The sequence below is a fragment of the Rhizoctonia solani genome, chromosome 16 (genome assembly GCF_016906535.1).
Source record: "Rhizoctonia solani chromosome 16, complete sequence".
Taxonomy (NCBI): domain Eukaryota; kingdom Fungi; phylum Basidiomycota; class Agaricomycetes; order Cantharellales; family Ceratobasidiaceae; genus Rhizoctonia; species Rhizoctonia solani.
In genome coordinates, this window is record NC_057385.1 from 1,025,975 (window position 1) to 1,049,336 (window position 23,362).

General features: G+C 52.5%; 11 protein-coding genes across 11 annotated transcripts; 7 read left to right on the plus strand and 4 right to left on the minus strand.

The window, feature by feature from the left end:
• Positions 1–142: 142 nt before the first annotated feature.
• On the minus strand, positions 143–1,740 carry RhiXN_01561 (mitotic checkpoint protein prcc-carboxy-term protein; the record flags this gene model as incomplete). The annotated part of the gene is made up of 4 exons (XM_043321380.1): positions 143–150; positions 204–797; positions 850–1,358; positions 1,652–1,740. 4 exons carry the CDS (start codon positions 1,738–1,740, stop codon positions 143–145), a joined length of 1,200 nt encoding a protein of 399 aa, XP_043187203.1.
• A 151-nt stretch (positions 1,741–1,891) lies between these two features.
• On the plus strand, positions 1,892–2,989 carry RhiXN_01562 (methyltransferase domain protein; the record flags this gene model as incomplete). Its single annotated transcript, XM_043321381.1, has 6 exons — positions 1,892–2,034; positions 2,090–2,303; positions 2,356–2,391; positions 2,459–2,523; positions 2,575–2,653; positions 2,711–2,989. The coding sequence occupies 6 exons, from the start codon at positions 1,892–1,894 to the stop codon at positions 2,987–2,989; spliced, it is 816 nt and encodes a 271-aa protein (XP_043187204.1).
• A 300-nt stretch (positions 2,990–3,289) lies between these two features.
• RhiXN_01563 (uncharacterized protein) lies at positions 3,290–4,655 on the plus strand (the record flags this gene model as incomplete). The annotated part of the gene is made up of 5 exons (XM_043321382.1): positions 3,290–3,331; positions 3,391–3,984; positions 4,040–4,120; positions 4,173–4,571; positions 4,620–4,655. The coding sequence occupies 5 exons, from the start codon at positions 3,290–3,292 to the stop codon at positions 4,653–4,655; spliced, it is 1,152 nt and encodes a 383-aa protein (XP_043187205.1).
• Positions 4,656–4,939: 284 nt separating this feature from the next.
• RhiXN_01564 (phosphoglycerate kinase) lies at positions 4,940–6,679 on the plus strand (the record flags this gene model as incomplete). Its single annotated transcript, XM_043321383.1, has 8 exons — positions 4,940–5,218; positions 5,285–5,313; positions 5,383–5,911; positions 5,964–6,110; positions 6,146–6,163; positions 6,217–6,338; positions 6,389–6,593; positions 6,644–6,679. 8 exons carry the CDS (start codon positions 4,940–4,942, stop codon positions 6,677–6,679), a joined length of 1,365 nt encoding a protein of 454 aa, XP_043187206.1.
• A 298-nt stretch (positions 6,680–6,977) lies between these two features.
• RhiXN_01565 (chitin synthase regulatory factor) lies at positions 6,978–9,347 on the minus strand (the record flags this gene model as incomplete). The annotated part of the gene is made up of 7 exons (XM_043321384.1): positions 6,978–7,102; positions 7,159–7,387; positions 7,441–7,975; positions 8,011–8,194; positions 8,248–8,659; positions 8,730–9,052; positions 9,110–9,347. The coding sequence occupies 7 exons, from the start codon at positions 9,345–9,347 to the stop codon at positions 6,978–6,980; spliced, it is 2,046 nt and encodes a 681-aa protein (XP_043187207.1).
• Positions 9,348–9,600: 253 nt separating this feature from the next.
• Positions 9,601–10,178, plus strand: RhiXN_01566 (uncharacterized protein; the record flags this gene model as incomplete). Its single annotated transcript, XM_043321385.1, has 3 exons — positions 9,601–9,724; positions 9,780–10,029; positions 10,091–10,178. The coding sequence occupies 3 exons, from the start codon at positions 9,601–9,603 to the stop codon at positions 10,176–10,178; spliced, it is 462 nt and encodes a 153-aa protein (XP_043187208.1).
• A 242-nt stretch (positions 10,179–10,420) lies between these two features.
• On the plus strand, positions 10,421–12,954 carry RhiXN_01567 (JmjC domain, hydroxylase; the record flags this gene model as incomplete). Its single annotated transcript, XM_043321386.1, has 9 exons — positions 10,421–10,636; positions 10,776–11,145; positions 11,224–11,489; positions 11,548–11,607; positions 11,660–11,799; positions 11,853–11,883; positions 11,934–11,997; positions 12,046–12,115; positions 12,165–12,954. 9 exons carry the CDS (start codon positions 10,421–10,423, stop codon positions 12,952–12,954), a joined length of 2,007 nt encoding a protein of 668 aa, XP_043187209.1.
• A 216-nt stretch (positions 12,955–13,170) lies between these two features.
• RhiXN_01568 (DEAD/DEAH box helicase) lies at positions 13,171–16,652 on the minus strand (the record flags this gene model as incomplete). The annotated part of the gene is made up of 12 exons (XM_043321387.1): positions 13,171–13,278; positions 13,338–13,562; positions 13,629–13,687; positions 13,714–13,853; positions 13,918–14,005; positions 14,071–14,169; positions 14,508–14,700; positions 14,751–14,862; positions 14,912–15,722; positions 15,780–16,283; positions 16,335–16,452; positions 16,515–16,652. The coding sequence occupies 12 exons, from the start codon at positions 16,650–16,652 to the stop codon at positions 13,171–13,173; spliced, it is 2,595 nt and encodes an 864-aa protein (XP_043187210.1).
• Positions 16,653–16,718: 66 nt separating this feature from the next.
• On the plus strand, positions 16,719–18,206 carry RhiXN_01569 (EF-hand 1, calcium-binding site protein; the record flags this gene model as incomplete). Its single annotated transcript, XM_043321388.1, has 8 exons — positions 16,719–16,727; positions 16,808–16,844; positions 16,920–17,136; positions 17,193–17,262; positions 17,317–17,398; positions 17,452–17,561; positions 17,626–17,973; positions 18,030–18,206. 8 exons carry the CDS (start codon positions 16,719–16,721, stop codon positions 18,204–18,206), a joined length of 1,050 nt encoding a protein of 349 aa, XP_043187211.1.
• Positions 18,207–18,438: 232 nt separating this feature from the next.
• RhiXN_01570 (methyltransferase domain protein) lies at positions 18,439–19,349 on the minus strand (the record flags this gene model as incomplete). Its single annotated transcript, XM_043321389.1, has 2 exons — positions 18,439–18,788; positions 18,872–19,349. 2 exons carry the CDS (start codon positions 19,347–19,349, stop codon positions 18,439–18,441), a joined length of 828 nt encoding a protein of 275 aa, XP_043187212.1.
• Positions 19,350–19,487: 138 nt separating this feature from the next.
• RhiXN_01571 (RhoGEF domain protein) lies at positions 19,488–23,146 on the plus strand (the record flags this gene model as incomplete). The annotated part of the gene is made up of 6 exons (XM_043321390.1): positions 19,488–20,353; positions 20,400–21,174; positions 21,234–21,383; positions 21,646–21,915; positions 21,974–22,419; positions 22,468–23,146. 6 exons carry the CDS (start codon positions 19,488–19,490, stop codon positions 23,144–23,146), a joined length of 3,186 nt encoding a protein of 1,061 aa, XP_043187213.1.
• Between the last annotated feature and the right edge of the window lie 216 nt (positions 23,147–23,362).

Below are 23,362 nucleotides of genomic sequence, written 5' to 3' on the forward strand. Positions count from 1 at the left end.
ATCTTTATCGTTGTGTCTTGTTCCCTAGTTTGTATCAAAATACGATTGTCTGTGGGCATTTACGATTTGTGGTCCGTAGATATAGTATGATATTATCAAGATAACAAATACGGTGTGACATAAGTGGACAAGAATAATTGCGTTAAAATCCTTAGAATAATCGTTATTGAGTGTCTGCATTGACCACTGTTTTGTCAACTTACCGTATTTCGAACCAGCTTCCTTGCGATTCCGTTTGCCTTGTGCAATCTTCTCTTCCAAGGCCTCGCGATTGGCATATGCTTCTGTTAGCAAGGTGGACAACTGGTGTCGTGAACGAGCCAGTCCAGTGGATTTTTGTACCTGTATGAAATATAAAAGTTCAGTCTGGTGGTCAAACATAGAACACCACGAATAATTTGCCTTCATACGAGGTACAGCAGGCGCGTCTGAAGGGGTCGTTGTGACCGCTTTTCTCTTTTCTAACTCTGCAATCTGCCCTTGACGAAGTTCTTCGCTGGGATCGAAAGTAGCCATGTCCTCCTTAGACCTATCAGCAAATTCGCGAGCCTCACTCTTGTTCCCAGTCTGCAAGTCCGGACCTGACGTAAGTTGTTCAATAACCTTTTTATAATACTTCGGATCGTGCATGGCCCATTCGCCAGAAGGTAGTTGATAATATCCTGGGTATGGATCGAAAAGGGTGGGTACTGGTGGTTCAAAGTCTTTGACTTCCGGTGCTGACATTAAAGTTATGGAAGAGCTTGTGCTTGGTGCTGTACCAGAGGTTGGTATGGACGGCGCAGCACTTGTTGAGCCTAAGTTGCACCCATGAGCAAAGTCAATGCGTAGATATACTAGCCAACGAACCTAACGAGAAGAAATCCACCGACGGTGCGGATTCAATGGCTGGCGGAGGAGGCTTGGCTTGTGCTTTTGCCTTGGCCATAGCAGGAGGGAGGAATAGGCCATTTGAAGTCGACTGAGTATCGGAAGATGTAGTGCTTGCTGTTGAGAAATTCAATGCAGGCCCACCACCTCCACCAAGTACTCTTTTTGGTTCGGGAAGAATAGGTGTTGCGTTCTTGGGAGCCGGTAGAGCTGAGAAAAGAGAAGATGATCCAGCACCTTTCGTCCCAGGGCCTAGTGTACGAGGTTTCTTTTGCGCCCGTTCCGAGTCGTTGTCGTCGGCGTCATCGAATTTCGGTGCCTCGACAGTAATCCGCACGGGGCCATCTCGCCTTTTCTTTGGAGGGGGAAGAGCAAGTGAAGAGCCCAGAGAACCATTGGATGATTTGGAGTCGCCAGTTTTGGGAGGGGGCGTAGTTTGCTTAGTCTCTCTTCTCCCTCGCTGTCGGAGCCATAAGATGCCAAGCCACCTAGCATTACGAAATTATACAGAAGATTCTAAGATGGTAGACTGCAGTTGGGGCTGGTACAGGACAATGGATATATACACCTAATTCGCCGGGTGATCGAACGTGGTGGCGGGAGTCAAGTACGGGGGCGCCACACGAGCCGTGGCTGTGTATAGATAACACAACATCATCAGACGTAACTTATCAGTGCTACGGCATTATCATCAAATCCGCTCCTTATTTAACTTCGAGATGTGTAATTGCATTCTTTCTCAATGGCTTTATAGGATGATTTGGTCTCGTACCACACATACCGTATCCCCAACCAACTGCTTGGTCTTTCTTTAGAACTGACTCGACTCGAGAATCGCGCGATAATGCCGGTATCGCGTATATTCGGCATTGTTGCACGCCCCTCCTCTGTGGTTCGATTTCGCACGTCACTTGGTATAAAGCCTGGGTGCTCCACTACCAGGAGCTTTATTCCTCTCGGTGGCCGATTACCTATCTCTCGTAGTATCAGCACTAACACTTGGCAATCCGCAAACTTCAAAATGATCCACGACATTGCAAAAGTTGGGTTTGCATCTGGGACCAATGACCACTACGACAAAGCTCGTCCATCATATCCGGAAGAAGCACTTTCAGCTCTTTACAGCAGCATTCCCAAGACGGAAGGGTCTCTGAAGGTCGCTGAGTATGTCCCAGAACCTTGATTTCTCCCAACAGTATCACCCATATGTATCATTCAGACTGGGCTCTGGTACAGGTCTATTCACTCGCGCCTTGCTTAACCATCCGACTTTTGGACAAGCGGTGGGGGAGCTCCGCGCGATTGAGCCGTCAGAGGGAATGAGGGAAACATTCAACAAGCGAACCAGTGATTCGAGAGTTACCTGCCTACCTGGAGATTTTCTCAAAACAGGTGTAGAAGATGGATGGGCTGATCTAGTTGTAATCGCACAGGTTAGTGTTACTCACATCTAATGATATGTAGCCTTGAACGTTGCATACATAGGCATTCCACTGGTGTCCTGACTATGATAAAGCTGCGGTAAGTCACCCTCTATGCTTTCGCATTCCCATATTCAAACTTTCAACTCGTCCATTGCCATATTCAGGCCGAGTTTGCGCGCATTTTGAAGCCAAAGGGTATAGTGGCATTCATCTGGAACTTGGAAGACCGGTAGGTTTGTATTCAAGTACCGAATTTCACGACTCTTATCCCGCCTGACAGTGAGAGGTCATCCTGGGTTGCCAAGATTCGAGACCTTATTGAGCCCTACGAACAAGGATCTCCACAGTTTCGTTTGGGGGTAAGTGCCAGTATCCAATATGATTGTGTTATGACTTGAACTGAATGTCCCATATAGCTGTGGAAGGCCGTATTCGATACACCCTCTTACAAGGCTAACTTTCAATCCCCTGAAACCAAGATCTGGGACTATGTGGTTCCCACTACCGCACAGGGAGTTCATGATCGTGCATTTAGCAAGTCCTACATAGCTGTGCTTCAGACGCCCGAGGCGGATAAAGTGCACCAGGAGATCGATAGGATTTTGGAAACATCTGAAAAGGATTGGATAGACGAGAAGGAGGGTGTATTCAAGTACAACTACGAGACCTTTTTGGTGATTATGCGTAGGAACTGAATGTCGCGCGTGTATTGCATAATGTAGTACAGTTGGAATCGTCGAAGAATAAGAGCATTGAAATGGCTGTACGCGCTCGTCTGCCTATATTGGCTCTCGCATGATGATGTGCTTTGAAATGCTCGGGTACATACAACCAAGTGTGGTCGAATATGTTTGTTTATGGATGACTAAGTTGTTGATTGGACTTGCTTGTCCAGGTCGTGTTCAAGTTAACAGCCACGCGGTTGACGCCACTCGTCCAGAGGCAACTCTCTTCGACCTTGCTCAGCACCTCAGGCCAAACAATTTGAACTTGCAATGTCCGCGCCAGCAGAGCCAGCGAAACCAGCACCTAAGCAGGTTCGTCTTCTAGTCTTATGTTGTCAGACTATTATAACGCGCATTTCACCTCCGCATAGAGTCAACCCAAGCCAGAGGCCAAGGGTTCTGATGCATCCAAACGAGGCCCTGCACCCGCCGCTACTGACGGAGCGAAGCCCGGCAAGCCAAAGAACAGTCGTCCTCGCCGACGTCCTAACAAACCGAAAGGCACCGCCACTCCCGCCCAGAAAAAGGACGACGGCGAATCCGAGCCTGAGGGTCGAGCGGTACGGCGCACTGCCGGAACGCCTTCTGGATCTGAGGATGAGTCGGAAGAAGAAGAGGTCAAATCTCCCAAGTCACCTAATCCACCTAGGTCTCCAACTGCTGCCAAGTCCCCCAAGTCACCCAAGCAACCTGCTGCAACCAAATCTTCCAAACCACCGCAACCTGCTAAAGCTCCTGAAGTTAAGCCTGCAGAAGCGAAACCGGAGGAGAATAAACCTGCACAAGCCAAACCTACAGAGGAGAATTCTCCCGAGTCAAAGCCAGCAGAGGAAGCTAAACCCGAAGCTCCTGGCGCGGGTGATGAGAACTCCAATGACGCTGGGCCCGACGAAGAGAAAAAAGGGAGAAAGGGCCACGGTCCCGGCTATGTGAACAAGGATCGGCACAAGACTGGCGGAGAGAGGGTGAGTCATCTGTTTATTTTCAAAAGCATCGAACAATCCTTTTAAATTATTACAGGGAAAAATGACAGCTGAAGAATTGGCTCAAAAGATGGAACAAATGCGCATTCGGAACGAAGAGATCAAGCGAAAGCGTCAGGTAAAGTCTTACACTAGGTTAACATATGCTGTAATATTCATATCTCACTTAGGAAGCCGACGCGGACGCGGAGGAATTTGAAAGGTCTATGGCTGCCAACCGTGAAGCTGAAAAGGCTCAACGGGAAGCTGCTGCCGCTCGCAGGAAAGAACAGCTAAAGGTCCAGGCATCAATCGATGACGAGCGAAAGAAGAACGCGGAGCGCAAAATGCAGAAGTTACAGGGGAGAGAGTGGGATGCTCAAAAGGAAGAGGCGGATTGGAATCACGATAGGCCGCTCCGTGGTCGAGGCGGGTTTGAGGGTCGGGGTCGAGGCGGTCGAGGCGGCCGAGGCGGAGGGCGTGGCGGACGGGGCGGACGGGGTGGCGGATTCAACGATGGGAGGCCAGGCCGGCAAGGTGCTCCCAGTCCAGAGGCAACCACTCCGGCAGACCCGAATGATAAGACCCAGGTAGGCTAATCTAGTACGACCTTGATAATCCGACTAACACGTCTGTAGTTCCCCGACTTGCCTTCCGTCGCCGCTAAGGAGTGATCTTAAAATGATACATCTTTAAAGTATTACTGCTGAAACTAATGGGGTTTGGTATGGTTGATCTCACTAAATCAAACAGTATGTATGCTGTCCATACACTTTATCGTGGGCTGACACGCCAACGATAGTTTTGGCTCTTCCAAGTGTCGATGCGCCTTGCTGTGTTGTAGTTCTTGGATCCGAGTGATGTTTATATCGATATCGTTTACATGAATACCAAATCAAATGTGTTAAAATTACAAACCCGAATCATAGTGGTCTCGGGATCTGAGGTTACACCACTGATGAACCCGTTACATCATGGGTACTTTGGACGGTTGCGCACCTCCGGCATTACACGGACAATCGATGTTCTCACGATCCGGAACGCCCCAGAACGGCTCAAATCCCAGCTGCTGAGAGGGTTCAACTTGGCCAGTGTCCACACCTCCCCATCACCCAACAAGATGTCTTTGTCCAACAAGCTCTCTATTACCGATCTTGGGTCGCTCAAGGATAAGCGCGTGCTTATTCGTGTTGACTTTAACGTCCCAATCCAAGATGGTAAGATCACCAACCCGGCGGTAAGTTGTATTGAAATCGGTCGCGTCGAAATGAACCCGGCTTGATTGGCATTTTGGTTCGCGTAGCGCATTGTTGCTGCTCTACCGACGATCAAGTATGCATTGGAGAAAGGCAAGTAGCGATTGGTACGCCCCTTTGAAATGTAGTTAACAAGATATTACAGAGGCCAAGGCAGTTGTCCTGATGTCCCATCTCGGACGTCCGGATGGCAAAGTCGTCGAAAAATACTCCTCAAAGTCGTCGCCACTGAACTCAGCAATCAACTCGGCGGAAAGGATGTCAAGTTCCTCAACGACTGCGTCGGTCCCGAAGTCGAGCAAGCCGTCAACTCTGCACCCTCTGGCTCGGTTATCCTCCTCGAAAATCTCCGATTCCACATCGAAGAGGAGGGATCCGTCAAGGACAAGGCCGGAAACAAGACCAAGGCCAATCCCGAGGATGTTAAGAAGTTCCGTGAGGGTCTTACTGCGCTGGGTGATGTGTATGTCAACGATGCGTTTGGAACCGCCCATCGCGCACATTCGTCGATGGTCGGCGTCAAGCTCCCCCAACGTGCCGCTGGATTCTTGATGAAGAAGGAATTGGAGTTCTTCGCCAAGGCTTTGGAGAGCCCCGAGCGTCCGTTCTTGGCCATTCTTGGTGGTGCAAAAGTTTCGGATAAGATCCAGTTGATTGAGAATATGCTTGACAAGGTTGGTCGGTCAATGAACAGAGTCCAGGATCAGAGGCTGATTATATGCGCAGGTCAACTCGCTCATCATCTGCGGTGGAATGGCCTTTACTTTCAAGAAGACGCTCAACAGCGTCAAGATTGGCAAGTCTCTCTTTGACCAGGCCGGATCTGAAAAGGTCGCGTCGCTCTTGGAAAAGGCCAAGGCAAACAACGTCAAGGTCGTTTTCCCCGTGGACTATATCACGCCGACAAGTTCGACAAGGAGGCTCAGGTTTGAACAGCGCATACATAAACGTGGATGGGATTCTGATCATGTTTGAGCAGACTGGCACTGCTACTGACGAGGAAGGTATTCCCGACGAATGGATGGGTCTGGACGCCGGTGAAAAATCCCGACAGCTGTTCAAGGAAACAGTCCTCGAGGCCAAGACTATCCTCTGGAACGGGTACGCAATCTCACACGCTCGTATCGCTTTCAAACTCACACGACGGATAGTCCCCCAGGTGTATTCGAGTTTGAGAAATTCGCAGGAGGATCCTCCGCCCTTCTCGAGGCTAATATCGAGGCCGCAAAGAAGGGAGCGACTGTGATCGTGGGCGGTGGAGATACAGCCACTGTTGTCGCCCAAGCCGGAAAGGAATCCGAGCTCAGCCATGTGTCGACTGGTGGAGGTGCCAGCTTGGAGCTTCTCGAGGGCAAGGTGAGTATGCTTGTGGTTTGCACAGACTATCGTTCTGACTTGTGGCATAGACTCTCCCCGGCGTTGCTGAACTCAGTGAGAAGTAAACAATAAATGTACTTGATCACTCAACCTCTGTCTTATATCATCTACAACTGAATAAACCAAATCTACAATGTAACCTGCATTTAATTAATCCGTGGCGAATGTTCGTAGACACAGACGATCGGGGAACTGGTGCGATATCGAATAGGAAAGCAAGAGAAAAAATGAATGTGCGAGTGTGGGCGGATGGATGTACAAATACGAACGGAGTTAATGCCTCAACGGACAGGAATGGTAAATAACACAGAGAGCGATAACAGGTGTAATATTATGGAAATGTTTCTTTCTTTCTTTCTTCTTTCACGCAATTACGCAATCCTCGTTGTTGGCTTGAGCACGCGTCGGCCGAGCTCCGGGCGCGACACGGCGGTTTCCAGCTCGTTTGAGGTCTGTTAGACGAGCCATGGCCCGTTTGTTTCCTTGAGCTAATACGCACGGGGTTAGATCATGAACCAAGTCCAGGAGGGGGTCAAGAACTCACCAGCCGCACGCATGTACCAGCGTTTCGCAAATTCAACATCGACCTTTAAACCGATTCCTACTTCTGCATAGTACCCAACCGCATACTCGGCTTTACTCAGCCCCTTGTTCGCGGCGCGCCGGGCCCACAGATACGCCTCGGAATCGCTCTGCTTCAAGACACCCTCGCTTCCGGTCAAGTACCACCCGCTCAGCGCCAGCTCGGCTTCCGCATCGCCCTTTTGCGCGGCCTTGGTATACCACGCGATCGACCGCTTCGGGTCGACGGGGCACGTCAATTGACCGTACTCGTACGCGCCCCGAGCTTGAACTGGGACCGGACAAACCCGAGCTGGGCGGCACGGGTGAACAGGTCCTTGGCGTACGCCTCGTCGTGGACCACGACCTGGGATCCGGGCTGCTCGTGCAGGAGCCCAAGCTCATGCAACGCGTGCGGGTTCTCCACGTCCGCCTGTTCGGCGGCTCGTCGCAGCCAGGGAACACCGTCGCGCGGGCTCTTTTGCTGGCCGAGCTGGCCTTGGAGGTAGATCATCCCGAGCTTGTACATCGCGGCCGTGTCGCCCAGGGACGCGGCCTTTTTGTAAAACGCAAACGCGTGCTTGGGGTCTTTTCGCGTGCCCGCGCCGATTTCGTTGCAGACGGCGACACGGTAGCAGGCTGCGGCGTGGTTTTGTTTGGCGGCTTGCATGTACAGGTGGTAGGCCTTTTCGTGGTCGACTTGGAGACCGAGCATGCCTGTTCCGTAGCAGTTGGCGAGGAAGAACTGGGCGTCGGGGAATGTGTCACCCGTGGTGGCGAGTTTGCGGATCACTTTCAAGCTCTCCCCGATGAGGGTGTCGCGGTACTTGCGCACGGCTCGCTGGTCTGGGCGTCCTCTCCGATGCGCTTGGCGGCCTCGATCAAATATTTTGCATACTTGAAATGAGACTCGGGATCGGGGTCTTCTTTCATGCTGGCACGATACTGGTCGACGAATTCTTTGGTGTACGGGAGCTGGTTGGCATCGATGGCTTTGATCTTCTTGGTAGTGGGGGCAACTGAGAGGTTGTGCCTGTACGTTGCAGGGATGACCTCATTTGGAAGTCGTCACCTGTATCGTCGGTACGGATAGACGCTGCGGAAGAACCTCGCATGATGGATGACTGACTGGGCGACAAGTAGCCGCCGCCATCGGAAGGGCCAGGGCCACCTGGACCAGGAGGGGGATAGTACGGAGCACCGGGGTTGGGAGGGATGAAGAGCGAGGGAGGTGCGGATCCTGGAGGCAAGTCGAGACCTGCAAACGAGGCGGCTGCGTACATACCATCGTCCTGTGGAGGGGGAGGAGGCATACGATTGTATGGTCCAGGGGGAGGAGGATGCCTCGGGTAATGGCCATAGGGAAGCATGGTGTCGCCATAGCCTCCACGATGGCCAGAGCGTATACTCGCACGGTCATCGAATTGATCGTATTCCGAGTAGCCGCCGGAGCCGCCAGAGTAGATGGATGCGCTGTCGAATACCTGGCCTGGGGGTGGAGGACCTGGGGGGCCTGGGGGGCCTGGAGGGCCAGGGGGTGGAGGGCCACGCCACTGGGGATGATGGATGGGGGTGGTAGTGGGCAGGTGGGTGGGCAGAGGCACCACGGGGCGGGGGCATGCGATGGGACATGGAGGTGCCGGATCGGGGGATAGGGTCGGCTCGGGGGTCGCCAGCACGATAGCTCATAGATGTGCCTGCTCGCTGGATTGGATCGTTTATGTGCATCGAGTTGAACGCAAGGTCATTGGGGTCATATGACGATGGAGGGGGAAAGTGCCTATTGTTGGGCAGAGGCGGGTGCTCGAACCCAGGATCGCGTGGGTGGGTGGGAAGGGAAGGTGTCGATCGGTTAGCCAGTTGCATAAATGGTCTGCCTGTTGTCAGGTATCGTAATTATAGTATAATTATCGCCGTGGGATACACTGGCCTACCTGGTGCTGGCAGCATATCGCCTTCGTGCAGACTCGTCTGACGCGGCGCTTGTCCGTTCATTGTCCCTTCTCGCAGTGTCGGTGCCTGTGTTGGCGGTGCTGCATTCGAGGAGGGAACGGGCGCAGAGGACGAGGCAGAGGCAGAGGGGCCATCCTCGTCGCGTGTGTGGTCGTAATAGTCGACGATGTGGTTGTATTCTTCATGTTCATAGGCAGGCGGAGGAGGAGTATTCACCATGCTTTGCGCAGTCTTCTACACAAGTAATGTAAAAAGAGAAGAGAGAAAAAATATAGAGCAAATCCAAGGGGTAATCGCAATCCACAATCCAACAGGATCAACCTAGCTAGGAATAAGAACTCCAAAAGAACCGGCGCCTGCTGTGTGCACGAACCAAGCCTTATCCGGTCCCCTGTCACACCGGTCCGTCACAAACACAAGAACACAACTCTCTTCTCCCTCCACCACACTCAATTTATTCAGACGTTCATCAATGCAATCATCCGTTGGCACGACACGGGTAGATACCCGAACTCCTGATCGTTCCTCCTCAAGGAGCTCGGGTAGCTCCTCTTCTTTTGTCCCAAACACGGGAAGCACGGCTCGTGATTATTGCAGTAAGCATACATTCCCTATTTCTCATCCAACGCAACCAATAACCAACATATTCAGCCATCGAACGCACGCTCCTCTCTTTCTCCCGTCTTGGTCTAGTTTTATTCGTCTTGTCTGCTTCCCTGCTGCTCAAGGCCCGTCTGCCGGGCCCCGAAGATAACAATGACGAAACAGGCGGAGAGGCCGCTCTGCCCCTCGCATCAGTATTCTTAGTGGCGTCTATCCTCGCTATTATATCGGGCTGGATGGGCTATGAGTCTGATCTACGAGGTCTTCGTGAGGAAAGAGCCTTTGTCGGGGGTTACAAGTATATATTCCGTTTCTATTCTAAATAGCATCATATTTCCCACTCACGTCACTTCTTCTAGATTCACCGAAATTGTCGTAGTCCTTGTCGCCATGCTCCTTTTCGCAACGTGCCTGTTGTTACTGAAAGCCGACTATCAAGTCAGTTGAAATGACGACATTTGACGCATTACGCCTAGACTATACACTCTAATTCTGCCTAATGTATCACTTGGCCTATATATTGTACCATAGCCTTGTCCAAATTAAATCCTTGAAAAGCCTAAGCAAAGCCTGAAAATGCCCGTCACAATCCCAGTCACATAATCACGTGATGATCCACCCCGAGCTCGTAATTACACACTTGCAAGGCTCCCGACTACGACACACCTGGCTCCCCCTCCCTTCTCTAAATGGCCGCGACCCGCCGATCTTCCCGCCTAAGCAGCGTAGCCAAACCCGACCCCAAGCGTGAAACATCTGAAGAAACATGGGACAGATGTGCAGCCTGTAAGCCCGACGCAGTTCGGTCCAGCTCGTCCAAGGCCAAAACCGTCTGGGCTGAATGCGAAAAGTGCGGAACGTGGTTTCATTGGGACTGTGTTGGGGAAGGCGGGGATATCAATCTAGTTGATAAATGGTGTTTTATTGTCCTTTTTTTTCTGTTAATGGTTTGTTGTGGGTCGCCCTTTGATCTGAAATTACAATCAATGACCGAGTCCAGTGCGGGTCTAATGCAATATTGATTTTTATTTTTATTTAACACAGGTACTGCAAAACATGCCTTGCGAGCTACCCAGAACTACAAATCACCCTCTTACCGCCCACTCGCAAGTCGACTCGAAAGCGAGCGAGGCTCGACTATGCAATATCGAAGCAGGAGTTCCACACGACCAGTCGGACCCAAACAGGTGGATGACGATCATTCAAGACAAGCCCATCCACCCGGACTCGTTCAAGCGCGTTAGGGGGGATGAGCTGTCCAAGGAGTGGGTCGAAAGGAACGAATGGGCCATGACCGAACCGGTTGTGATCGACTCGCCGGACGGACTGGGCATGATGATGCCCTCGGAGCCCGAGTTTGGGATCAACGATGTGGTGGAACTGGTCGGTGCCGATGTGCCCGTTGAAGTGATCGGTAAGTTCTCTGTTGTGTGCGTGTGTTGCATACGCTTTCCCTTTTCCTCGAGTTTACTGAATCGGGTTGGGGCTGCAGACGTGGCGACTCAGGCCACATCGCCCGGTTGGACGCTCGGCTCGTGGGCGGAGTATTACAATACCCCCGAACCAAAGAGGGACAAGATTCGCAATGTGATCTCGCTCGAAGTAAGCGGGACGAAACTCGCTGAAAAGATATGCCCGCCTCGTCTGGTGCGCGAGATCGATTGGGTGGAGCACGTTTGGCCGGCTGGGAAAAAGGGAAAAGGCCAGTATCCAAAAGTGCAACTGTATTGCTTGATGAGTGTCGCGCAATGCTGGACGGTGAGTTTTTTTGTGTATCTGGATGGCATTGATAGGGTCGCTCAACTGTGTTGGGTAGGACTGGCACGTCGATTTCGCAGGCAGTTCGGTCTATTATCATATCCTGAAGGGATCCAAGGTATGGGTATATCTGAAGGATCCGGAGATCTTATCATTTATTGTCTCCCTAGGTCTTTTATTTCGTCGAACCCACACCAGCCAATTTAAATGCGTACGAAAAGTGGTCGGGAAGCGAGAACCAAAGCACAACCTGGTTTGGTGATCTTGTAGATAAGGTTACCAAGGTCGAACTTGCTGCGGGGAATACAATGTGAGCAAGTACGTCTTTTTGCTAGTATGCGGCTTGGCTAAGTTTCGGGACAGGATAATACCCACAGGGTGGATACACTGCGTTGTGAGTTTTGTGATGAAGGTCCGCTTTTAGTCAATTGATTAGCCAAATAGTATACCCCACAAGATTCTCTGGTATTTGGAGGAAACTTTTTACATTCATACAACATTGCTACTCGTGAGTGGTTACTATAGACTCTTTACCAGTACTAATCCATTCGTGCAGAACTAAGAGTTCGTGACATTGAAATAAATACACGAGTACCCAAAAAGTTCCGGTTCCCATTCTTCACAAAGTAAGCCCCACATGCCTCAGTCTAGTATCGCTGACCCATCAGGGAATAGGATGTGCTGGTATGCGACCGATAAATATGTGAGAGACCTTAAAGCGAAAGAAGAAATCAGCCCAAGGATACTAGAAGGCCTGGCATCACTCGCCACATTCGTTGTGTCTGAAGTACGCATGATCGAACGAGGGGGGAAGGAAAAGGAAAAAGAGGCAAAAGAACAAATTCCTGGTGATCGAGTGCGCGAACCAGGTGCGCTTGCAAGAGAATTGAGATGGAGGGTTCGGAATGCGAGGGGGATAGACTCGGATAGCGAAGGTCCCAGTACCTCGTCACCTGTTCCTCCTACCAACGGGGCCACGGCCGGGGCAAAACGAAAAAGAACGGAGACACCTATTCCTGCTTCCACCTCTACTTCTGTCTCCACCTCTGCCCCTGTCCCTGTCCCCGCACCTTCTGCTCCTAATGCCGCACCGGCACCTGTCCAGGCCGAAGAAGAGAAGATGGAGTCTCCTGTGATGTTCAGGAACTTTGTCCCTCGCAAGTGGACTGAAGTACGACGCGACTCGGCGGTAACGACATGTTTTGTCGATCCGTCGTCGATCCAGGAGGAAGAGGCAATGGACAAACTGGTTCAGGAGGGTACAGTCGGGGCTGCCGAATTACAGACCAAAGTTGATACGATTGTCAAGACGCGAAGATACAAGGACAAAGAGCAGGGGGGCAAGACGGTGGTTGAACGTCAAACAATCACAAGAACTCTGGATATTTATACTTGGGATGAAAACATCACGAGAGATGTGGATGTGCCTATGGAGATTGCGAATGATAGTGCAACCGTTTCTTAAACCCCCTCCCCCCTGACTGAAGCTTGAGTATTGTTATAATCGGACTTATTTTGTTGTTGTAGAGCAGGTTCAATAGTGACTACAGAATTGGATACAAAACATCGTGTGTGATTCACGGCGAGTGTTATGTGACATAAGTTACGACACTATTACTAGATATAAGATTTCCCTATATTTTCGTGTATCCCAAATTGAATCGACACAAGCAAAAGAGTTTCAAGGCTTAGGTACATGAAGCGTCTTGCTCACCATCGCCGCAGCCCAGCATCCGAATACAACGGCAGCCGTGTGGACCTCGCCGTTCCCACCAGGCTTGCCCCAAAGCTGAATAACGCCCAAGGGCAAACCCTGCCCGCCTGGAGTCCGGTCCATCCCTGACGCACCCAATAGGTCATGAGACCGACAAGAGTGAGCGACGAAGGGATGGGTAAACCTTCAAAGTACTTGGATTTTCCGGTTGCGTCTTTGGGGACCGAGGCCACGGTGGCGTTGAAGCGCGCTAGCCGCGCAAGACCACAGCAGATAAAGACAGTCAAAACGATTTGATCCAATAGCGTGCGGAAACCGATCGTAAACGCCAACAATGCAGGAGCCACTCCGAATGATATCTAAAACCAAATAAAGCATATTAATTATGAGCAAATTTAAGTTTATTTGTAAACTGTCGACCGTACCAAATCCGCAAGACTGTCCAACTCCTGGCCAAGTAGACTGGAGCTCTGTCTCCACCGGGCTACTTTACCGTCAAAGAAATCGAACATGAGGCCGCGAGTGGGAAAGCGAGGGCGGCGTAGAGTTCGGATTCGTCGTGGCTGATGAGGAAACGTGCGGACGAGAAGATCGAAAACGAGCCGCAGAAGCCGTTCATGATCGTCACCAGGTCAGCCAGGCGGAAGTTCCTGTACCATATCCCCTTGCATCAGTGCCGGTATAATAACGAATAGCTATATGATTCTGACCTACGAGTGAGAAGTGTCCTTCCGTGTCATTGTACTTTGCGAGCGCGTCAGCCTTTCGTTCGGCTCGGTCTTGGGGTAGCGCTTGATTTCCTCTGTGTAGCCATCGTGTCGTGGTGGAGAGCAACAGAGAGAATGGAGCCCGCTAATTCGCTCTGACGAGTATCCCGGACCCAAACTGCGTCATGCAATCCGAGGCCGTGCGCTTCTCGCACGTGCACAAGATTAGAGATAAGATCGTCCGACTCTGGAACCGACCCTGCGCAAGCGTGTATTATTTTAAATCGACATGTGTGCTTTTATATTGTCCTCGGCAATATGCGGCTACAGTACACAAAAACAACTATCCCTGATCCTCTCCGTCTCGTTTCCTCTTCATGTCCTTTGTCACTTTTTGCTGTGCAGCCTCGTGTCTCGCCAACTCTGGTGGTACCTTGGATATCGGACTCTTGGAAATCTCCTGCTTGAGATCGTACATGACCTCGTCATCATCGTTTGTAAGGAATGTGATCGCAACACCGTTTTACCAGCGTCCAGTACGACCTGCACCGCAGTTCCCCATTAGTTAAACCTAATAATTAAGAAGGTATCACGTACCAATACGATGGACATAAGCCTCAATTGTGTTCGCCATCTGGTAGTTGATGACCAGCGAGACGTCTTGCACATCAATACCACGTCCTGCCAGGTCTGTTGCGACAAGCACGTCGGCCTCGCCTGTACGCAGAGCTTGCAACGCAGCTTCTCGCTGCTCTTGGTTTTTTCCAGAGTGCAGGGTTGACGTGCTCCACTATTCAACAAGTCAGTACATGCGTGAGAGAGGGCAGGAATAGGACGCACGCCAGCGCGGGACAAATCCTTTGCAACCATATCCGCTGTCTTCTTCTGATTGACGAACACAATGATAGGAGGTTGGAACCCTCCGTTGTTGAGAATGTCCAATAGCCGAGCTCTATGAACTATGTTAATCCGGCGCATACCGGTAGGACAGCCAGACTTACTTTTTCTTATCGTCTCCAATAACAAACTCGACTCGCTGCTCCACACTCTCCACAGCCCTTCCGGCCTCACCGATGGTAATAACTGCTGGCCGCCTCAAGTACTTTCTCGCCAGGCGTTCTACAGCAGGGGGCATAGTGGCCGAAAAGAGCGTTGTCACTCGGGTCTTGCCCTTTTGCCCGCTCGAGTCTCGTACGACTCCATGTCTACCGTCCAAGTCCATTTCGTCCTCGACTTTGAGGCTTTCAGCTGGCAGAGCATCCAAGATGAATGTAAGGTCCGCTTCGAAACCAAGATGCACCATTCGGTCTGCTTCGTCCATTACCACGTATGTGCATTGAGAGAGGACAAGGACGTGTCGGTCGATAACGTCCTTTAAACGACCGGGCGTAGCGATGATAATTTCCGCACCCTCGCGGAGGTTGAACTGTTGCTCCTCCACTGCCCGTCCACCGACAATCGAAACGCACTTGTAACCCAGGGGAGTGGCAAACTTTCTCGTCTCTGCTTCAATCTGTTGAGCCAATTCACGCGTTGGTGCAAGGATGAGTGCATAAGGACCCAAGTGTCGGTTGACATCGTCGAGAGCAGGGAGAGATTGAATGTATACTAGCATAGGAATGACGAACGATGCTGTTTTACCGGAACCTGTTTCTGCAATGCCGATTACATCTCGGTTTTGAAGACCTATCGGGATAGCTTGACGCTGAATAGGTGAGGGCTCTTCGTACCCTATCGCAGAAATTACATCGAGAATCGCTTGGGGAATCTCGGACTCGGTCCAGGAACGCAAGGGGAAGGGAATATTTCCACCTAAACAAGGTTATCAGAGTGAGCCTGGGGAAGAATAGAGTGACGACTTGCCTCGACAAGCAATACTAAAGTCCTCCCTAAAGATTCGCCAATCTCGCTCCTTCATCTCGTTCAGAGGCTTGTCACTCCAATGCCTCTCGTCCGCCCCGTGCCTAGCAGCAGCCCTTCGCTCCTTGGCGTCCGCCATCCTCTCCCCTCCACCATCCTCCATCCCGGCGAGATGACCTCGTCCAAACATAACAGCGCTGGACTGCTGAGTCGAGCCTGTGTCCTCCTGTTCATCCCAGTCAAACACAAACTTGCGGTCGTTCATCTTGCGTATTTTACGCTTTTTCTTGTCGACCCCCAGGTACCGCGACCGGATCGCTGAAAGATCCGTGTCCGAGATGGGTGGAACGAATGGTGCGTCGCTGGGAGGTGGAGGGGGCGGGGGAGTGCCTGATTTCGGGGGAGGTGGAGGTGGAGCGCCCTTGTCCTTGTCTCGTTCTGCTCGTGGGCCAGTAGGAATGCCGTTTTGGAACGCTGGCCTGCGGTCGTCTCGTTTTCGATTGCGTTCATCGTCTATGGTGCAACGCGTAAGCTCACACACAACGGCATACATGTGGCTAATACTTACATCGACCTCCATACTTATCCCCTCTGTCCCGGTCCCGGTCTCGATCCTATCTCGGTCCTTTTCCCTGTCATACCTCCCATCGCGCATCTCGACATCCTTTGGCCGACTCAATGTCTGTGCATCCCGTTCCAAACGCTCCCTCTCCTCCTTTGCCCTCTGCTCCTTCTCCCGCTCACCCTAATCTCCGCCGCCCTCCGTTCGATCGCAAGCTTCGCCCTCTCTTCGCGCGTCAAAAACTTGGGCTTGGACGCCGCCTCCTGCTCGGCCTTTTGCTTTTCCACCAACGATTCGATCGAGAGCGGCGTTCTTGACATGGTCGTCGAGCGTGTCCAATCCACCAATGTTCACGTGATCGAGTGAGCTCCTTGCTCTTACCCGCCATGGCAGACGTATTTTCCGATTCCGAGTATAGGCCAGATACCCCGAACCATTCACGCATCAAGGGCGACGGAATCTGAACGAGGTGCAGTTGCTGGACGATGACGGTGCTGTTTCTCAAAAGGTGCGTTTGTTTATTTTGACCTGCCATTTTGATATTTTTATGGGCCGGATTTTAACTCTTTATTTTTATTTTTATTTAGTTTATGACGGCCCTGGCGCAGATATTCTCCAAATACTGTACGCCGAGGCCTCCGCCACATACGTCTCCACAACGGTTGATCTCCCTCGTGGAAAACGCGTGGATGGAGGAGTGTGGGCTGGACGATTGGGCCCGGGATACGAATGGCGCTCCTTTCCGGATGAGACCAAGGAGGAGATGAAGGACACCTTGGATGTGGACGATCAGGGGAACTTGACGTATGTTTGTTTATTCGAGTCAGTTTTAACGGGGTTGGGTTTAATGGAAGAGCCAGGTTTAATGGGTTTATTCAGATATATCAGTTGCAGACTGAGAACGATGAAGAAGAGACGTGGAGGGATCTTGTGAGTTCGTTTTACAACGACACACTTCAACTACGAGACTGAGACGTGTACCAGTCTGCTCACGGATTCGACCGAAACCTGATTCTCGTATCGACACGAAGAGAAACTGACCACAAGGCCGATACATCTGGAATATGTACGTCTCCTTCCAACCTCTCCCGACCCCTCCACACTCAACCCACTACCTAGTCACACCAACCGCCCGCGCCGAAACACCCGAACCAAACACCCAATCAGGACGCCGCAACGCCGGGAAATCCGTCCAGTTGCTCGACAGCAGCGGAACCGTCTCCAAGAAGGTGCGTTTCCCCCCTTGTCCTCCCCTCTTCCTAAATAGCGTAGAAAATAAATTGGGTTAGGCAGTTTGAAGCAGCACTCGCGCACATTTTCCACAAGTACAGCAAACCGACCTCGGCCAAGTCGTCCTCGACGACGATCGACATGAGCCACTCGGTCTCTAAAATCGACTTGAACAAGACTCCGACGAAGATCCGGCCCCAGCTGCCTTCGCAAACTTCAGGCGTGTTGACAGAGGCTGGACTGGACGCTTGGGCGCGCGACACGATGGGCCACTCGTGGTCTGCGGATACAAAAGAGGAATTCAAGTCGACGTTGGACGTGAACGAGCGAGGAGAGTTGACGTTTAGAGGGTTTGTTCAGATTTATCAGCTTCAGGCGGAGAGCGATGAAGCTGAGACTTGGCGTGACTTGGTACGTTTTGTGTCTTTTGTTGAGAGATGGAACTGACTTGGACGGGGGGAATAAAGAGCGCACATGGATTCGATAGGGATTTGAATCTTGTTTCGACTAGGCGAGAAGATGTCGAGACGCCTGTTCCTACGCCACAGGTTTTAATATGGATACGGGCGAGTGATTGTGGGTTTGGAGGTCGTCTTGCGTTGGCGCCCATGGAGGGCATTTTACAAGCTCTTATAAACAACTAGCTGGGGGGTTAGATTCTTTGTTTATGATTTTGTATGACCGCACGAGCATATACATATTATTTTTCGATGAAGGCGTACAAGCGCAAGGAGCAGCAAACCTTCACACCACTCTAAACCCAAAAAAAACTTAGCCCCCCTTTGTTTGGCCCCGTTTCGAGTTAGTTTGATCCAGGGGAATCCGTCTCATTTTGAGTTCCCCCACTTGATTTTCCATATTTCCACGCCGTCCCAATCACTTGCGTCCCATTTCCAGCCCGCTCTTTGTAAAGCCTTTGAAAGCTTTTTGTGCGGTATCCGAGTGAGCGAGCCGGGGATGAGTGCGAGAGCGGCGTCGATAAGAGCAGGGTCTCGACGCTCGAACGCAACAAGCGTCGTCGGTTGTCGGCACGATTGGTGTGACCTTTGGCTGGTGGTTGGAGTCCGAGCTGGGAGAGGATAATGATGAACCAGTGACAGGTGTCAGTGCCTGGAGATGGTCGAGTGTGCGGAGGAGGTGCGGGGTGAGGTGAGGTACATAGAGAGTATCGGCCGTGACGATCAGATCAAAGACCGGGGGAGCAACTCGAAGTTCAGGATCACCTACTGCGTTGAAATAGAATTACATTTTATCTTTTCTTTATCTATTTTTTGGATTACCACCAATCGGGTTAATTGAATAAACTCACTATATGCGCGTGGTGAGGTTATACTGCTCGGATCGGACCAGTCCCAACGTTCGGGCGGAACACACCAGTCAAGCTCGCGGACTTGAACAGAGCCCGGTAAGTTCTGAGCGTTTCGCTGGATGTTTTGGGTGAGGAGAGCGAGGACTGAGGGGTGTCCGTCTGTTGCGAGGACGTGGTAGCCCAAACTTGCGAGTACAAGGCTAAAAAAAGGAGGAAAAAAGCGGTGTTGGGGAAAGTAGCGAGGAGGAAGACTGGACATACGCGGTGAAACCAATACCACTTCCCAGCTCGATGACACGAGCGGTGGTTTAGGCGGTGTCGGAAGCGAAGCGATGTATGCCGCTAAGAGCTGGCCTCCCAACCAGAGTGTGGTACCATTGGACACACCATCATCGGCCTGTGCAAGAACAAACACATGTTCGCGGAAGGGAATGTGGAGAAAGGGGAGGTGTTTGGTAGTATGGGCGGGTTCTAGCATGGGGATGAGAGGGAGAGAGTGTGTCGCATGGTGATCAAACAAGTAAGCGCCGAGATGTTGGTGGCACGTGCCCGGTTGGTTTCCCTTCTTCTCTCCCTCTGTCAACTGTCGTCGTTTTTGGTGCGCAGGACCCCGACGATGAAGGCATTTATCCGGAAACTGCGCAGGGAACGGAGCCGTGAACGAGCAGGAGCAGGAGGGGGAGAAGACGAGGAGAAGTTGCCTCCCCCTCCGCCCCCCAAGACCACCCGCCCAGACGACTCGTGGTTGAAGCATGTGTCCGCCCCGGCCCTCTCCCTGCCGCCATTGCTCCCCCCGACACCCCCCAGCATCCCCCTTCCTGCCACCGCGACCCCGACACCCACTGCGACACCGCCTGCTGTCACCCCAATACCGACTCCGACCCCGCCTCCTGCCCAACAACGAGCAGCATCACCACCGCCAACACACACCCAAACACACTCAACAGCATCGTCCAGGCCCTCGCAGCAGAGTGAACACGGCCCCGACTCGGCAGCTCGGCGGAAAGTAGCGTTCAGGTCTCCCCCTCCGACACCTGGCACCATCCCCGTCCCCCTGCCAGAGCCCGAGTCTGAGCAGATCCAGATCCCCCCGCCCCAGCCTTCCCACAGCCAATCACACTCCCAGTCACCACAGCCCCAGACGACAACAACAACATACTACCGTATCCGGCCAAACAGCGCTGCTCGCTTCCGTGAAGGCACCAATACTCCTCCAAAGATCAGCACCTCGTCGGGAAGGACCACTGCTGCATCCGGAAGAGTCGCACACTCTCCTACCCAGTCCACACGCACATATCCCAACGAGGCAGCCAGCATGACAATCCGCAGCGGCACCCCCTATTCACACATGTCTGGCACAAGCGCGATTCAGGCAGCGGCGAGCTGGTCCGAGGCCGCCGAGAATGATCTTGTCACCAATCTGGGATCCAGAGAGCGCACTCGACAAGAGGTTTTATGGGAGATTGTTGCCAGTGAAGAGCGGTGAGTGCCCATTCATTCCGTTGGAATTATTCCTTATTCCTTTTAGATACGTGGGCGAGCTCATCAAGCTCAAAGAAACGTTCATCGACTCTCTATTGCACCCCTTCGCGGCTGTCCCCCCTGCACCATCACTCTACCACCCTGCAGACACCAATACCATCCTCGACGAAGAGCGCGCATCGCTTCGACGAGCGGCTTCTCCAGCTGAATCCCTTGATCACCTCCCAATAGCCGCCCGGTTCCTATCCCCCACGCCTGGTCCTGCTTCTACTTCTACCCACCAGACCCGCGCGGAAACACCTAGGTCCAAACACCGTGCACCTACTATAGACGACGGTGCAGACAGCTATGATTCGGACGACGAGGGCAAACTTCCTTCCCGTAGACGCCAGACACCCTCGGCAGGCAAGAGCCCCTACGGAACTCCCGCTCAGCGTCGGGCTGGTTCGGGCAAGGTTCCCGTCCCGTTCCCTGCTCGCTCGCACCAATCGCTACCACCCCAACCTCGCGGTCATACCGCGGCCGCATCATCACACTCGTTGGGCCGACAGTCGTTGGCCGAACACGAGTTTGACCGCAGGGGTGCCACCTCGGCACTCAAGCAGCGTTTCCAGCGCCGAGGCGGCAGTCGCGACCTACCAGCGGGCGTACTCGGGCTTGGAATCACCGCCCAGCAGCTTCCCGAAGACTTGCGGATATGCCTCGAGGTGTTGGAGGAAGTCATCCTCCCTGGTCATCTCACACTACGTGAAGGCCTCCAGAAACGATACGAGGAGCAATATCCCCTGGTCCGAAGCCTGGCCGACATCTTTGTTGCGCATGTCAGTCTAGTTCAATTCTGCTTTTTTCTTGACCCAGGCACTGATTGATCCCCATGCAGTCACACATCCTTCGAGGCTACGCCAAATACGTTTTGCATCTCGAGCGCGCACTCGAACAAGTCGACAATGCGCTCGCCGCCGCCAACGTGACCAAACGACCTCGGAACCAAGACGCGGCGCAATGGACCCAGGTCTGCAAGGCTCTCCAGGTACGTCACACGTATTGCTTTTTCTGGTCTAAATCGCTTTTTGGACACTTGCCTCGCCTTGCTGAACATCACATGGGTTCGTCATTCATCGCCCCACTCCGCGTCGTGTTTTTGCTTCGCGGCCACGTGTTGGTCCTGTATAGCGCTCGCGGCCATTCCGCCAGGCGACGCTTGTCACTTTCTCCTATCTGCCCTGCCCTCTCCCGATCTTTGCTTTATCTCTTACGTATCGGGGACTGACTCTTTGCTTTTATTTACGTAGCGATTGGAAGAAGTCGCTGCTGACAAGTGCGAAACTGGACTGGCCATTTCATTATCCAAACCGTTTCAACGACTGCTCAAGTACCCGCTCTTGTTCCAAAACTTGCTGTTCCAGACGGATCCGTCGACTTACGAGTATGAGTCCACGCTCGAGATGGTTGCCGAGGTTGAGCGCATTGTGCGGTCGATTGAGGATGAAAAGACCCAAAAGGAGGAGAGGGATCGCACGTGGGATGTGTTTGCGAGAATCGAGGGGATGGACAAGGTCAAGGTGCGTGTCTGTCCGTCGTTTTGGATTCGGCACCGGACTAAAGGAGGGGGTGATCTAGCAATTGGCCGTGCCTAAACCTTCTCGGTTACTGGTCAACGAGCGACCACTGCACCCCGATCCGACAGCGCCCGACGTGAACCGCACGGTGTCCGGCCCGCCAACGACCACGCCCAACAAAAACGTCCGAGGCAAAAACTCGTTCCGCCGTCTTTCGGATGTGCTTCAACCGGGGTCGAGCGGGTTGGGCGGGAAGAAGGATTTCTGGCTTGTCTCGTTCAACGATGTGGTTTTGCGGTGTCAGCGTACGGGCGTGACGACCATGCCGCTCGTGTCTGGAGGGAGCAGGGACAAGCTCCCGGCCGCCAACGGTTCCTCGAAAAGTGCGACGGTGGGAAGGAGGGCGACTCAGGTCAAGCCTCGAAACTTGTACAAGTTCATCAAGATTGAGACTTGGGCCATTGAGGATGTCACCAAGCCGCGTGCGGGGATCGTGTCCATGGAGGAGTGAGTCCCTCTGATACTCATGGCTTACTCGTATTAATGGTATTATAGTATAACAAGAACCCGCACCGGCGCATCGATCGACAACTCTGCGTTGAAGAACAAAGCCCCCATACGCGAGGACGAGGAAGACGAGGACGAAGGGGCCGAATCGGACGAATCGGACCGAAAATCTAAAATGTCGTTCTCTTACTGGGGTGCAGACCGAATCACCGTCCAGCCGACCGCACGCGGACCCAACGGCGCGCGTGTGCCAGTACGAAGAATACCAGGCGCACCCAGCTCGTACCTACGAGACGCCCGAACCGAGTCGAGCGCCAATGCAAAATTTGGGACTCGACTCAGGGAATCCGCTACGCCCGAACGGCCCTCGAGCAGGACCGGAGGATCCGCGAGTCGCGCGGGCGCGAGACGTTCGGAGAGCGCCAAACCGGCATGGGGCACGATGAGCCCGATCCCGGGTTCGCGTCGAGGATCGGCGTCGCTTACTCCCGTCCCTCCCCCCGTCGCGTCGACTTCAACCACACCTCGCAAGCCAGCACCTAGCCCGCACCGAGCGTCGATTCAGGAATCGCAGTTTACCTCGCTCAGGACCGGTCTTGAACTCTTCTTTGCAACCCCTTTTATCTTCGATGCCAGACGGGGGAGAAAAAAAAGGAAAAGACATTGTGTTATCTATTGCCCCTTGCGCTGTGTGTTTTTTTGTTTGTCTTTTCCATTTGTTCTGTGAACTTTTCTCCCGTCGACTTACGGCCTTAACGATCCCACCCCCCCTCTGGTTCTGCGGTTACCACAAATTACTTACTCTTGAACAAACGTTTGCCTTGACTTGGGTTTTCCCTGTGTCTAATTACTTTTCTTTTTCTGTGATTGATTGTTTTCTTGTTTTTTTGATTGCTCTGATTGTCGGCCCGGTTCGCTCTTCCCTCACTAATTACCACAATCG